We start from the raw sequence: 15,981 nt of genomic DNA on the forward strand, positions 1-15,981 counted from the left end.
AACATACAGTATATAGTTGTGGTTAAAAAGTGAGATTTTTGTGTGTTTAATTTGTTGTGAAGTTTTGTGTTTTGAGCTTATTGTGCAAAATACCAACTGTAAATAATTATATAATGCCTTTAGTTGTACTTTTAGCACAGTATTGTTTGTCAACTACTTTTCTGTTTGTGCCACACTAATGACATGCAGTTGTTCTTCTAGTCTGCCAAATTTGTCTGACTCATGTGCAGGAATGTCATAATGTAGTGGAAACACTTTACTGGTAATACGGTTGTTCGACCAGTTTGATGAATTGTTTTAATGGTTGAGGACAAAAAGCAGACCGGTACATGGACCCTCAATTTAAGGTCGATATCAAGGATATTGAATGAATGCTCATTTGGCTTTTTCACAGATCCACGTAGACTATGTGATGTTGTGCATGCTTAGTACTGTATTATAAAACACGAATATGTAAATGAGGAGGTTCAACATGGACCGTGTTCAAACCCACCACAGCTTTTCCTGAAATGGAAACTTTTCCACAGAGGAGATGATTGAGTAATTTGCACTCAATGCTGCTGCCCTGGAAAGCACAACTTGTTCGGTCGTTGTTGCGCAGTCAATATACTGGTCTCGTAGACACAGCTGGGGGAAGTACTCACACTCTGTACAGATACTTGTTTGAAAGACAAACTTGTAAAAGTAGAAGTACTGATTAATATCTCTTCAGTCACATTTAAAAAGTACTTACTGATGTTCTTGTTGTGTCCAATCTAACCTTTTTGTTTTGTTTTGTCATTGCCATTTTTGCCCAAGCCAGTATTAGAGGAGATGACACAACTCTGATTAAGGCTAACGGCTCCTCGAACATCTTGCTGTATTTTTCAATGTTTGATCTTTTATACTTCGCGTCAACTGAAGAGATCCCTGCGCTCTCCACCTGTTCACGCACCAAAAACGACGGCCCGGAAATGACTGACAATGGGTGGAGGGTGGTCCCCTGTATGCCATTGGTAAAAAGCTAACTACGCATATTTTGTGTTCCTGGAGCAAATAATTGTCAGACAATAAATACCGTGTAAACAAAAACCATGAATAAAAATAGAACATTCCTGCGTACATTTTGAATGGGACTGCTAACAATGGGTGTCCCCCCCCCGCCACGACCCTTGTGAGGATAAGCGGATCAGAAAATGAATGGATGGATGCTAATGAATGGCAAGTCTGAAAGCCGCATTTGCTCGGGCTTTGGCAATGAAAAGGGGCCAATTGCGGCCCATGTTAAAATTTCCACAAGCCTACATCAGTCAAAATAAACTAATGTTAATCAGACCTTGTTATTTACAGCAGTGATTTTAAAATACCATTCGTGGTACTCAGGCTCCCTCTGGTGGTACCCAAATGAATCACTGAATTCAATGTTCAAACTGCATTTTACAGTGGCTTTAATCATTGAAATACAGTTCAGTTGTATTTAACTTCTGAAAACATTTCCATTTGATCTTTTACAAGTTTTCAGACTTTTGGGTACAATTATGATTCATTTTTCATTTTCCAAACCGCTTTATCCTCATGAGGGTCGCGGGGGGTGCTGGAGCCTATCCCAGCTGTTTTCAGGCAGTAGGCAGGGGACACCCTGAACCGGTTGCCAGCCAATCGCAGGGCACACAAAGACGAACAACCATTCGTGCTCACACTCGCACCAAGAGACAATTTGGAGTGTTCAATGCATGCATGTTTTTGGAATGTGGGGTGAAGCAGGAGGACCCGGAGAAAACCCACACAAGCACGGGGAGAACATACAAACTCCACACGGGAAGGCCGGAGCTGGAATTGAACCCGGTACCTCTGCACTGTGAAGTTGCCGTGCTAACCACTTGACTACCTGACCGCCGGTACAATTTTTAGTTAACTTTATTTATTTTTCAAACTTAATACTGTCCTAGATACCTAGATATATAATTTTTTATTTTCCTATATTTAACCATAGTGGTAATGTTCAAACTGTACCGAATGTTACAATGAGGCTTGCAAAAATATTTAATGTTTTATTTGGAGTACTCCGCTCCTTATTTTAATGTTGATCATATGGCAGTCTTCTGAGAACCAAGTATTTTTTAAGTGATACTTTGTTCAAAAAGTTTAAAAACCAGTGTTTATGTTTCTTTCATTTTACGTATTACCAAGCACTGACTGATTATTAAACCGCTTTACTGGATGCGCGCGTGCATGTTTTTGTGTATGTCCAGTCGAGCACTAAAATTGACCAGGGTGAGGTGCGTGGCCACAACTGCCTCTGACAAAATTTTGCCAACCGCTGTGGTTTTGGATGTGCAATTGCTAAAACAATTTCCGAAAGGACATGATGGAAGCGTTGCTGATGAGTGATGAGTCAACTGACTGTCTGAGGACAAGTCATGGTTGTTTGCTTCTGACTGCCCATCATGGACAGAGGCCTGCAGGAGGCTGTTTGGACTGCAGCACGACTCAGCAGGAAGTCTGGGGGGTGTTTCTGTCTTCCTCGTTCATCAAAACACAATTATGTGAAACATGAGCAGCAGTGGCAAAAGTGTACTCACACTCTGCACTTAAATAGAAGTACAGATATGTGTGTACTTTGTAATACTTTTTTTTAAAGCTGATGAAAGTACACTTTCAACTTTTTCACATTGTGTCGTGACTTGTGACAAAAGCAGAGGTTGAAAAAAAAACGATTTTGACATCGTGAGGAGGAGAAAGGACACATATTTTTCAAATGTAGGGAGCAAAAGTAAAACTTGGTTAAAAAAAAAACTTTCTTTGACTCATGAGTTAAATGTCATTGCCGGTAATCCATTCCAGCCTCCCCCCCAAAACAATAAAAATGTTTCTAATATGTATTTTAATTTCAAAACATACAGTTAGTGATATTGTACTTCATGAAAACATCCAGTAAGTGCAGAAATAAATACAAAATAAAGCATTACATTAAAAATATTGCCACATTTGTGGGGGGGGGGGTGCTTCAATTCACTGGACAGAGTGCTGCTCCTTCTGGTTTGTGCGCCTTGGTCCCCAGGGCCTGTATAATACAACATACAGATATACAAAATGGCCATTCATCCATCCAAATTCCGATCCGCTTCTCCTCACAAGGGTCGCGGGGCGTGCTGGACCCTATCCCAGCCGTCTTACGGCAGTAGGCGGGGGACACCCTGAACGGGTTGTTAGCCAATCACAGGGCACACAGAGCCATCAACCATCCGCGCTCACACTCACACCGAGGGACAATTTCGAGTGTTCAATCAGCCTGACGTGCATGATTTTGGAATGTGGGAGGAAACCGGAGTACCCGGAGAAAACCCACGCAGGCCCGGGGAGAACATGCAAACTCCACACAGGGAGACCGGAGCTGGAATTGAACCCAGTACCTCTGCAGTGTGAGGTCAACGCACTAACCAGTGGACCACCTGGCCGCCCTATGCAAAATGTAATATTGCTATTATTAATAAAAAGACAATTTGTATTTTTATAATTTGGTTCATAATAGCAATAATATTGTTTGATTCTATAGTTATGAAATATACATTTATGATCAAGTCAATAACAGAACAACACTTTCTTAATTTCTGTCGTGATAAATCAATATGAGTTGATCATTCGAATATCGTCTCTTTTTGCAAAACAGCTTTTTTAATTGCAGAGCTTCCATCGACTCTGTTTGCTTTTTCATTGTCGTTCCACATTCATACAGCAACAAAGTACAAATGCTTAATTACAGTTCTGTACTCCCCCTGAAAAAAGTTTTGTTTTCATACGGGAATTGATCTTCCTTTTCTTTTTCCATGCTTTCCTTGTTTTTTGTTGTTGTTGTTGTTTTTTTGGACAAGAACTGAACTTGTACATCCGAGTACGTTTGCCACTGCTGTTATTCTTTGTTCTCTGCAAAAGGGAGTGTCAGCAGCCACCACGATTGAAGACCCGCTCGCTCCCTCCTCCTGTTGGCCAGCAGGCTGGATCACATGAGCGCGGCCAGCCTTTATAAACTCTGCGCTGCAGTCACCTCAGCCTTGCACGGCAGTGGGTACCACAAAACCCACTGAGAAGATCTGAGCTTATTGCTTTTTTTTTTCCTCCTCTGTTGTCTTTTTTTTTGCGTGTAAAATGCCTGGTGTCCCACTCACGAGGGTTCTGGTGGCGGTGTGCGTGTGCAGCGCAGTGGTCCACGGCGTGCCGAAGAATAAAAGACAAAGTCACCAGCATCAGGTGTATCCTGATTACCACCACGCAGACGTTGTCAGTGAAGGTTTGTGCGTGCATTTTTCACTCACTTAATCTCGGCTACTTTTTGCCATGACTTTTATTATTAGGTTCATTCTTTTTTTTAAATGACGTTTATTGATCACCGTTTTTGTTTGATAGTGTTTTAATTCCAGCTGCACTATTATTTCCATAGCCTGCCTTTACAACTATTATAATCCTCACATCACATTGAATTGAAAATATGGATTTTTGACAACAGTTTGACAGTACAGATTGTTTATTACTGTTTAAAAACTGTTTAAGCATTTCTTCAATATCCTTGATTTTCAGTTTAAGGTCCATTTACTAGCCAGCTGTTGAGCAACTTCTCACTAACTAGCAAGCTGTTGAGCAACTTTTCACTAGTAAGACAAATCAGTGTCCAAAACCAATAAATGCGACTTTTCAGTAAAGCATTTTACAGCATCCCTTCCACAACTGACACATTTCTGCACAAGTGCAACACGCATTAGCTAAAATCTGTGCACCACTATTAGAGCGCCAAATGTTCACTTGTAGAAATTTAGAATGTCGTTGTCACACAATTTTGCCTCACAAGAAACATAGGGCCTGCCCTATTAGGGTACCAAAGTTGTCTTGTTGGGATACATGCTCAAACAAGCTGTTAGACTCTTTATTCGATATCCTTGCTATCCTGTTTCAGGTCCATGCACGAATGCACTATTTGTCCTATTGTGAGACAATTCAGCGCATTAGAACGGCTCGAGTGTACTAGTAGTGCGACTGTGTCTTACAACTACATTTTTTTCTGCACATCAACTATATAGTACAAGTATATGTTACTCGTGAGCCAAAACTATTAGTGGACAATTTGGTGCGACTATTAGAGTCCTGGAGGGTACTAGTGTCAGACACCGCCTATGAAAAGGGCCTAGTGGTGTTACTAGTGCAAACAAAAACAAAACAAAAACACTAATACATAGTTGTTCTACCAATGCACTAAACTTTCCCAGTAGTTTGGACAAAGAGCATACTATTACATGGACCTTAAGTTGAGTATCAAGGATATCAAATAAATTATCTGAGTCCTAATGTAAGCAACAGCTCTCAATACGATGTGCAAGTACAAGATTTTGTGCAAGCTTCCCCCAAATCTCAAATAAGCGGCAAACTACAACCACAAAAATGAACACGTATATATGAATCAGTTTCTTATAGTGAGGTCACCTATATGACGTGACCTGTAGATGTTTTTATGATCTCTACCGCAGTTGGCTGCGAGGAAAACGGTCGCTCATTCAGAGTGAACGAGCAGTGGGAGAAAACTTACCGGGGTAGCACGCTGCTGTGCACCTGCAATGGAGCGCAAGGCATCAAATGTAAAACTAAGCCGCAAGGTAAGTGAGGGTTTTTTTCTATTATTATTACATTCATTATAATGGGAAAATTCAACTTACTCTGCTGTATATAGTATTTGGCTTTATCCAGCAAGCAGTTCATTAAACTAGAGTGCATATTAATGCAAGAGAAATTAGTTCACAGGCAGCACTTCTGAGTACTATTTTGTTATGATGTTGTGCTTCCTTTTGACTTTTATTAGTGGAGGAGTCTTGTTATGATAAGCACAATGACCGGACATACCGGGTTGGTGAAACATATGAGAGACCAAAAGACGGAATGATGTGGGACTGCACTTGCATCGGATCTGGTCGGGGCAAGATCAGCTGTACCATCGCAAGTGAGTTACCTAAAATATGCTTTAGAGTTTTACGTGATCAACACTGACGTTCTTGTACAGAAAATGTATTTGCTTTGGATTAGCTTTATCTAACTTGTGCATCCAGGGAACCCTGTTTATTTGGGGGGATACATTCCAGATCTACCCAAATATTTCAACTTAACGACACTTTTTAGAGTGCAACATACCGCTATCACCGAGATGATCATATAACATCACTTTGAGAAAATGAAATGAAACTTATTAAGAGAGGTGAATAGAGTATATTTAAATTCCAAAATGTTCAACCGAACCATACATTTTATCTAATGAAAGTCTATCTTAATGCAATCATACAAAGTGAAATGCCATAGATGGGCAAACTGAAATTAACATAGATGTTATATAAAGCTTTCAACAATGACTACGAGCATAAACACAGACAAACAGGGCATACAACATAAGGGTGAACATTTAAACATACAAATATTCAACCAAACCATAGAATTAAATTTAGCGAAAGGTCGCTAATCCTAACATATAACATAACACACCAGAGAGAGGCTGATGGACATTAGCATAGATTCATCCATCCATTTTCTATATTGTTCAAACTCAACTCAACTGCATTTATGGAGCACTTTAAAACAACTACTGCTGTATACAAAGTGCTGGACATGGAGCAAATATCATATATACAACAATAAACAATAAATTAATACCGAAGACAGTAGAAAGCGTAAAAACAGTAAAACTAAGGTCAAGTCTGAGTCATGCTGAGTCAAACGCCAAAGAATACAAATGAGTTTTGAGACGAGTTTTAAAGATGGGCAGCGAGGGGGCTTCTCGAATGTTCAGTGGGAGGTCATTCCAAAGAGAGGGACCAGCAATGACAAAGGCTTGGTCCCCTCTGAGCCTCCTCTTAGTTCTTGGTACCTCAAATAATGTCTGGTCCCAAGACCTGAGGTGTGTCGTGGCGAAGGGGCTCAGAGAGGTAAGGTGGAGCGAGACCATTTAAATATTTGAAAACCAATACAGTCATACCTCAGTTTTCTGCATATAAAAATCGAAATTGTTGGTCAAAAACCGATTTGGTCGAGAACAGAGACGTTTGAAAACCGAGGTTTGACTGTAATAGGATCTTAAAAAGAACTGTAGAATGTATAGTAAACTGATAAAGTTCACTAGAGCTGGAGTATATCCCAGCTGACAAAAGGCGGCGTATACCATGGACTGGTCGCCAGTCAATCACAGGGCAAATACAGAGACGGACAATCATTAACAACTACACTAAGAGGGAACTGTACCACTGTAGTGACCTATTATAAAACTTCAAAGAGCATCAACACATTCAAGCTGAGCGACAGCATTTCCCACAGGCAAATACTCTCTCTCCTAGTTGAATGAACCTTATCACGTTGTCATTCGCAGATCGTTGCCATGAAGGCGGCAGGTCTTACAAAATCGGGGATACCTGGCAGAGGCCTCATGATACTGCTGACTACATGCTGGAGTGTGTGTGTCTTGGAAATGGCAAAGGAGAGTGGACCTGCAAGCCTGTGGGTGGGTAATGTTTACTAAATGGACATGTTTTGACTGGTTGGATAGGCCAGCTTGCAAAGTCAATGAAACCACATCCACAAACTCAAAGACCAACTTGTGTTTAATACTGCTGTAAATATTTAACGAGCCAGTCAAACAAAGAGTGTGACAGCACACGAGTCCTCTTTACTCATCTCGAAATCATCTTCATGGATGTCATAGCCAAGTCTCTCAAGCCTAAAATATGGGTTTAACTAAATAGAGAGATTTCAACATTTATCCAATATCCATGTGTCCAGCTTGAGGCCCATGATCTGGTACCCTCTTTGTACTCACTCGTGAAACAATTCAGTGCACTCATGGAACCACTCTGTCTCAATGCTTTATTTTATTTTTTTATTTTTTGCACTACAGTATGACGTTACTGCACACTAAGTGGAAGAAACTTTGGTGTATTGTATAGAACATGTTATTAGAGAGGCAAAACTGCGCACTAGTTGATGTTTGCACACCGCTAGTATTAACAGTGAACTGCTAGATGTGAACTAGTAGAATTTTATAATGTCACTAGTAGCACCAGTAGCACACAGTTGTCAACTAGTCCATTGTTTTGCCTCTCATGTAGTTTCCTAGCATGCCATAGGTGTGGTACTAATGAGGACAAAGCACATACTAGTACATGGACATAAGAGTGGATACCAAAGATCAAATGAACGGCTTCTCATAGTAGTAAGGAAATTCAGCACACTAGTAGAACAACTTGGATGCAGGAAAACAACTGTGTCTCACTTCCAGGACTGTATGACATGTATGCACACTATGGCATCCTATTAGGACAACTACAAATTAGTGAAGCAAAACTGGGCACCAGTTATGTCTGCACACTATTAACCCCATTCCTAACCTCTTAACCAGTAGAATTTTATGTCACCACTAGGACTAGTAACTTACAATTTTCAAGTCGTGTTTCATTTTGCCTCACGAAAAAAATGTAGTTGTCCGTCTAGAACGTATGCCAAAGTTGTCTTTATAGTGAGGACAAAGTTCATGCTGGATATGCATAGCATCCATTATAAGGTCCATGAATTCGGACAGTACACCCTTTGGCCTGACTTGTAAGACAATTCAGCACAGGGATAGAACGTCTAGATGCATCTGTAGAACTGTGCCTTACTAGTAACATTTGTCCACGGCTGCCTTTCACAACTATATGACATTCCTGTACACTACAACAACAACAACAGTATTTATAGAGCACTTTCAAACAGCCATCGCTGCATACAAAGTGCTGTACATGGAGCAATTTAACATGCACAATAAACAGTAAGACAAATCGGTAATAAAGGCGGTAGAAAGCACCAAACAGTAAAACCAAGAACAAATCTAAGTCATGCTGAGTCGAATGCCAAAGAATACAAGTGAGTTTTGAGGAGGGTTTTGAAGATGGGCAGCGAGGAGGCTTGCCGAATGTTCAGTGGGAGGTCATTCCAGAGAGAGGGACCAGCAACAGAAAAGGCTCGATCCCCTTTAGTTCTTGGTACTTCTAATAAAGTCTGGTCCACAGACCTGAGGCGCCGGGCAGGTGTGTAGGGGCGGATGAGCTCAGAGAGGTAAGGTGGCGCGAGATTATTCAGAGATTTGAAAACAAATAAGAGGATCTTGAAAATAACTCTAAAATGAATGGGGAGCCAGTGAAGGGATGCCAGAGTAGGCGTTATGTGCTCCCTCTTACGAGTACCAGTCAAGAGGCGAGCAGCGGCATTCTGGACCAGCTGAAGGCGCTTAATGGAGGACTGGCTGACTCCAAAGTAAAGGGCATTGCAGTAATCGAGCCGGGATGTGACAAAGGCATGAATTACTGTCTCAAAGTGTTCATGTGAGAGGAGAGGTTTTATTTTGGCCAGCTGTCTAAGGTGAAAGAAGCTGGATTTAACAACGGCACCAATTTGCCGATCGAGTTTGAAATCACTGTCCAGTTTAAGGCCCAAGTTTGAGACTGTTGACTTAAGATAAGGAGACAGGGGGCCCAAGTCTACAGGATGGAATGTACAAGGGCCACTGGGACCAAACAATATCACCTCTGTCTTCTTTTCATTGAATCTCAAGAAATTTTGTGCCATCCAGGTTTTGATTTCTTCCAGCCAGGATAGGAGTGGCCTTAATGAGAAGGCGTCTTTCTTGCTCAGTGGGACATAGATCTGGCAGTCATCTGCATAGCAGTGGAAGGGAATACCATGTTTCCTTAAGATGGAACCCAATGGGAGCAGATACAGCGAGAACAGCGGAGGCCCCAGAATTGAGCCCTGTGGAACACCACATGACAGGGGAGCAGTGCGTGACTCAATGCAGCCAAGGCTGACACAGAAGGTTCTGTCAGCTAAATAGGACCTAAACCACTCAAGAGCACTGCCGCCAATGCCCACCAAGTGCTGCAAACGAGTCAGCAGAATACTGTGATCCACGGTATCAAATGCTGCAGTTAAGTCCAATAAAACTAGACACACGTGGTCTCCAGAGTCATTTGCCAGGAGGATGTCATTAGAAACGCGTAACAGGGCTGACTCCGTGCTATGCATCGTCTTGAAACCTGACTGGAAGACCTCCAAGATGTTATGTTCATCCAAGAAAAATTTCAACTGCATGTGCACCACTTTTTCCAGAATTTTGGATATCAAAGGCAGTTTGGAAATGGGCCTGAAGCTTGACAGCACATCTGGATCAAGACCATGTTTCTTGATCAAGGGTTGGACCACAGCATGTTTAAACTGTTGGGGAACTACACCAGAAGAGAGGCTGCTGTTGATGATATCCAAGACTGATGCGCCAACACTCGGGAGAACCTCCTGAAAGAAGTGCGGGGGAAGACGCAAGGGGAGCCAGATGGCTTCGTCTGGCGAACTACATCCTCCAAAAGCGCCAAGACTACTTTGGCGACAACTAGTGAGGCAACGGATACAAGCGGCCGAAATGAGTTTTCTCCGCAGGGTGTCCAGGCTTTCCCTTAGAGATAAGGTGAGAAGCTCTGTCATCCGGGAGGGGTTCAGAGTCGAGCCGCTTCTCCTCCACGTTGAGAGGAGCCAGATGAGGTGGCTCGGGGATCTGATTAGGATGCCTCCTGGATGCCTCCCTGGTGAGGTGTTCCAGGCATGTCCCATCAGCAGTAGGCCCCGGGGATGACCCAGGACACGCCGGAGAGACTATGTCTCCCAGCTGGCCTGGGAACACCTCGGGATTCCCCGGGAAGAGCTGGAAGAAGTGGCTAGGGAGAGAGAAGTCCGGGCTTCCCTGCTAAAGCTGCTGCCCCGATGACCTGATCCCGGATAAGCGGTAGAAATTGGATGGATGGATGGATAGTGAGGCAACTACAGTCATTCTATATTTTGGTGTTTCTAGTAGTAGTAGTAGGGTCCAGGAAGCTACTAGTGCATGACACATGCCTACTGGTTGAGCCTAGTGTTACTAGTGCAGCACAGTAGTATACTAGTAAGCTTTAATTGCATACAACTTGGCCAAACGTGCATACTGAATTGTCTTATTTGTGAGGACAAAGAGTGCACTCGTACGCGGACCTCAAACTAGAGATCCAGCATATCAAATAAATGCTGAAACAGTTTTCCATACATGCTTACTTTTCTACCCAGCTGAGCGTTGCTATGACAACAATGCTGCCTCGTCGTATGTGGTGGGGGAGACGTGGGAGAAACCCTACCAAGGCTGGATGATGCTGGACTGTACTTGCCTGGGCGAGGGAAATGGCCGTATCACATGCACCTCAAGGAGTAAGCTGATATACATAGTTTGGTCATGTTTTCGTAGCCGATTCTGACTCTTCTGGTTCCCCGCCCAGACCGTTGCAATGACCAGGACACCAGAAGGTCCTACCGCATTGGAGACACGTGGTCCAAGAATGACGCCAGTGGGCACACGCTGCAATGCTTGTGTTTGGGAAACGGTCGTGGAGAGTGGAAGTGTGAGCGCCACAATGCAGTCCAAGGTGAGAAAGGAAACACTACACTCTTCACTTCGACACCCACGTGCCCTGCCGTTGACACTTACCTTTGCTTTGATTTTTAACTGTCACAGGTTCGGTGGTGGTGAGCCCCCTCCATCCTCAGCTGCAGACAGAGCCTCCCATTGAAGGAACCTGCCGCACCGACTCTGGAGCCACCTATTACGACGGACAGCGTTGGATCAGAAGCCAGGGCAGCAAACAGATGCTTTGTACTTGTCTGGGCAATGGAGTCAGCTGTCAGGAGTGGGGTGAGTGCAATAGACAAGCTTTTCTACTTCATTCGGGGGTTGGATGAAACTTTTTAAGACAAATCTCTGGTAGGCTGTGCTTTGTTATTCCATTCACCAATTGACGAAGCATTAGGTGCAACTGCAGAGTTTGTACGTTGTCTGGAAATGCTCCAGGTGGCAAAAGTAATCACACTATTTACTTAAGTACCTTTGTAAGGGGAAAGGTCCTTGAGTGAAATAACTCTGGTAAAACAAGAAGTACTGACTCAACTCTTGTACTTGAGTAAAGGTATATAAAAGTATGGACTGAAATGTAATGTTGCATGATGTGTTTGGCATTGAAGAAAAGTGATCCTATAGCTTTGCTAACCTTGAAAAATGACATGAGCAACCTAAAAAGCGGCCGCCATCCTTGTGCTATTAAAAAAATAATAATTGAATGAGCACTTCAAAGACTAAAATCAATCACGAATAAGTTCCCATTTGCAGTTTTTAGTGCAAGTGTCAGCGTTCTAACCATCCTGGTAATTGTGACCCACTGACGTCTCAGAATTTTGATCTGTGCGAGTAATTAATGGACATATCTGCAACCCCAAAAACGACATTTCTCCACCAGCACATCAGACAATTTTTCTGAACCCGTTGTGTCGTCAATAATGCACCCTGGTTCACGGGATATCTCAGTGAATCAATGCAAATAACAGCTGTGGTTGACTTAGTCTCTCTTTATTTACATTGCTTGTCTGACTTGACATCTGTTTTTCATTGTGTTATTGTCTACACAAGCTTACTCCGTCAAAGTAAGCAGTAAAAAGGACAGATGTAGAGATGGGAGTAAAGGCAAAAAGTCTTCAGAAAAATACAAATGAATTCCAGGTATCTGATCAATCAACTTAAAAGGGAAGTCAAATCAAAATTGTCTTGAGCATAAGATATTCTATGCACCCCCACTAGAGTCAACAGGGCATTCTTATTCAAATCTATCCATATTTAGCCATTTCAGGGAGTGGCCATTTTGCCGCTTGCTACTGACTGAATATCACATCACAATAATTCAAGTGACAATGACCAATCAGGGCTTACCTTGTGAACATCACATGACCTAACTCAGAAAACAGGTGAATCATTTTCAGCTGACAGTCAGTGGCAAAATAGCCACCCCCTGAGATGGCCAAAAACGGGTGCATTCTGCTGCTTAATTCATATTCCACAAAGGTACGATTAATCTGAATGCCATGTTTAGACTAGTGGCTGTGCAGAGAACATACTGTATTATTTTAAGAAAATGTTTGACTTCACTTCCCCTTCGGGTACACGAACCAAGTTACTTGCCATCACTGGAATGCTCCCAGCTTTTACGAATTGAAGACTGGAAAATTTGAATGGGAAAAAAATATTAGCTTCCAGGTTTCAAAACCATCAATTAACAGCAAATTGAAATTTTTTATTTGTCCAGAGGCCCGAAATCAGGTCTACAATGGCAACTCCAATGGCCAGCCCTGCGTATTCCCATTTGTTTTCATGGAGAAGACCCACTACTCCTGCACCACAGACGGACGCACAGATGGCCAACTGTGGTGTTCGACCACCTCAGACTATGAGCGAGACCAGCAGTACTCTTTCTGTACTGAGAAGAATGGTAAGAAGAATGAAAGATGCCATTCACAATTATGTATTGACTCATTTTTAGGGGTTTTAGTGTATAATGACGTAGGCTGTCCAGACAAAACTCACACAAACAGGTTTTTCCATTTTGTTGGTTTGTTGCATATTCTTGGCTCAGGGCAATGTTTACAATCTTCATGTAAAAGGAATTGTATTTACGGTAGCATTGTTTCCTCCTAATCATTGCCAGCCATTGTGGCCACACGAGGAGGCAACTCCAACGGCGCCCTTTGCCACTTCCCCTACCTGTACAGCGGCCGCAACTACACCGACTGCACATCTGATGGCCGTCGTGACAGCATGAAGTGGTGCGGAACCACGTACAACTATGATGCCGATCAACACTTTGGATTCTGTCCCATGGCTGGTGAGTGTGAGGTCCATTTTTAAGAATAACGATTGACAGAATTGAATATAAACTTGCATGCAAGTGTCTGTTAATTTATTCTGATGCGTGGTCACTGGTCATATATACATTTACGATCAGGCAGTTATCATCTGCCATCTTGAAAAAAATAGTCCTTTGAATTGACTTAAAGGGGAAGGCAGGTCCAAATTTTTCTTTACAATAATATGCTCTATGTTCTGGGTCAGGTTTTCAGCATCAAAGTGTTGAATGTCATTTTGGTCTATTAAGTAGAGTGCTGTTAGTACGGCTCGTCCTGCTCAGCGTCCTCAATTAGCGACTGAACGTTATTTCAGAACAACGTTGTATTTTTGACGTCGGTAGCAACCATTTGTGACGCCCAAACACAGCCTGGAAAACAGGATGAGTCAAGTCAGCCGTTATGCTGCAACACGCTGCAGAGAAAAACTCCAAATTATAAGCATACTTCGGCATTAATGTACATGTACTATTTGGTGAGGTATAGTTTATTTTTAAGTTGGCCTCCTTACCGCATTGGCGGCGTTTTACTGCCATGCATAACATGCACAATTGCTACTGCAGTTAGCTTGAATTCTTCCCGACATTGTACACATAATGCTGTGTACAATAGTGCTCAACCAAACTACCATGCACAAGAAATTCAGGAATTTCTAGAATATACTGTAAGCCATTTTACCCAAAGTGAATGATTCAATCCAGTACATAACGATTTTAAAAGATGTCATTTTCATGTGTTTCAATTTACCTAAAGTGGCCAGGATAGAGCCAAAAAGTCACATTTGACATAAACAGAATATTATTGGTTTATTTTAAGAGTTGGAAGTCACTCATTTGTGAAGTTTCATTGCATTTGGATTAACACAGCTAAGATGCTTCAAAAAAAGAGAGAAAGATAGTCACAAATGTTCAACATAGAGCCCAGAGGCTTAATTCTTTAGGCAATTTGTAGACAATCAAGCTGGGTGAAATCCAGTAACTGATGCGGAGTCAGTTTTTGTGTTATTTAGTGTTTGGCATACACTACATTGGACTGATCTGTACTCAAACAGAAACAAATCAATACCCACGCGCATGTGTGCATACTGTGGAAACACAAAGAGTACTTTTTGTTCTTATTTGCGATGCTTTCCCATAGCCCATGAGGAGGTATGCACAACTAACGACGGTGTCATGCACCGCGTTGGTGACAAATGGGACAAACGGCATGACGTCTTGGGCCACATGATGGAGTGCACGTGCCTCGGCAACGGTCGCGGGGAGTGGAATTGTATCGCTCACTCACAGCTGCGAGGTGAGACGCCGCAAGATGTCATGAAGCTCGCGAGTTATGTCACCTGTCAACAGCGCGTGTTACTCTCTGACCTTTGTGTGTCCAGATCAGTGTATTGTGGAGGGCTTGACCTATGATGTCAACCAGGAGTTCTCCAAGCGCCACGATGAGGGCTACATGATGAACTGCACCTGCTATGGACAGGGACGCGGGCGATGGAAGTGCGATGCTATTGGTATGCTCTTGGCCTTGGTGGAACAAAATAAATTAGTTTCACATTAGTCTCTGTAATGTGAAAATAAATGACTTCTGAATTTGACACATCAGACAAAAGATTGTTGTGAACAACTCTGCCAAATTTGAATGGTTAAAAAAAAATCGTCAATGCCAAGTATATAAAATGAGGATTCAAAATCTGGAAAATGAAGCCATTGCCTTTGCACTCAAACGCACAGCATCTATTTCACTGATAAATAGATGCTATGGCTTATATTTCTTATGCCAACACATCCTTACATGTTTGGGCTGTGAAAATTTATCCACTTAAAGCCTCCGGTGGTTAGAAATATATGCGACGTGACGAGTGGCATTAGCCACTGCCTAGCTCATGAGCAAACAAGCTTCGGTGCTCTGTTGCGGTGTCACTTTCTCACTTGGAGATTTAAATAACGACAACAATCCCTTCTGTTAATTATGGCACCCCGGAAAGATGCATTTTTGGCCCGCAAGCAGAGTGAGCTAACTAGCTAACTGCATACAGAAGTGGTAGAAATGTACCTAATAGCAATAACTAACTTGCAATTGCAAAGTATAACCGATGATGCGGACGAAGGTACTCAAGTTCTTACATATTGGGCGGCCTGAGCCAAATTATGTCACTGGATGGCAGTTTCGCGACACGCCTGACAAATCACGAAAACTGAAATGGTTTAT

The 15,981-nt window shown here is 42.4% G+C and overlaps 1 protein-coding gene across 2 annotated transcripts in view; it reads left to right on the top strand.

The window, feature by feature from the left end:
- Positions 1–4,023: 4,023 nt before the first annotated feature.
- Positions 4,024–15,981, top strand: part of fn1b (fibronectin 1b) — a 41,779-nt gene continuing 29,821 nt past the window's right edge. The window contains exons 1-11 of one of the 2 annotated variants that reach the window (XM_086106685.1): positions 4,024–4,267; positions 5,496–5,621; positions 5,825–5,962; positions 7,373–7,504; positions 11,125–11,262; positions 11,331–11,477; positions 11,567–11,743; positions 13,182–13,364; positions 13,581–13,757; positions 14,914–15,069; positions 15,155–15,283. In XM_086106685.1, coding sequence (XP_085962811.1) covers positions 4,126–4,267; positions 5,496–5,621; positions 5,825–5,962; positions 7,373–7,504; positions 11,125–11,262; positions 11,331–11,477; positions 11,567–11,743; positions 13,182–13,364; positions 13,581–13,757; positions 14,914–15,069; positions 15,155–15,283 — 1,645 coding nt within the window. In that variant the 5' untranslated portion in view covers positions 4,024–4,125. The remainder of the gene's footprint in view (positions 4,268–5,495; positions 5,622–5,824; positions 5,963–7,372; positions 7,505–11,124; positions 11,263–11,330; positions 11,478–11,566; positions 11,744–13,181; positions 13,365–13,580; positions 13,758–14,913; positions 15,070–15,154; positions 15,284–15,981) is intronic. The other variant, XM_086106684.1, reaches the window with a different exon arrangement.

The sequence above is a fragment of the Hippocampus guttulatus genome, chromosome 3 (genome assembly GCF_054856545.1).
Source record: "Hippocampus guttulatus isolate MCC_2025c chromosome 3, RoL_Hgut_1.0, whole genome shotgun sequence".
Classification (NCBI taxonomy): Eukaryota; Metazoa; Chordata; class Actinopteri; order Syngnathiformes; family Syngnathidae; genus Hippocampus; species Hippocampus guttulatus.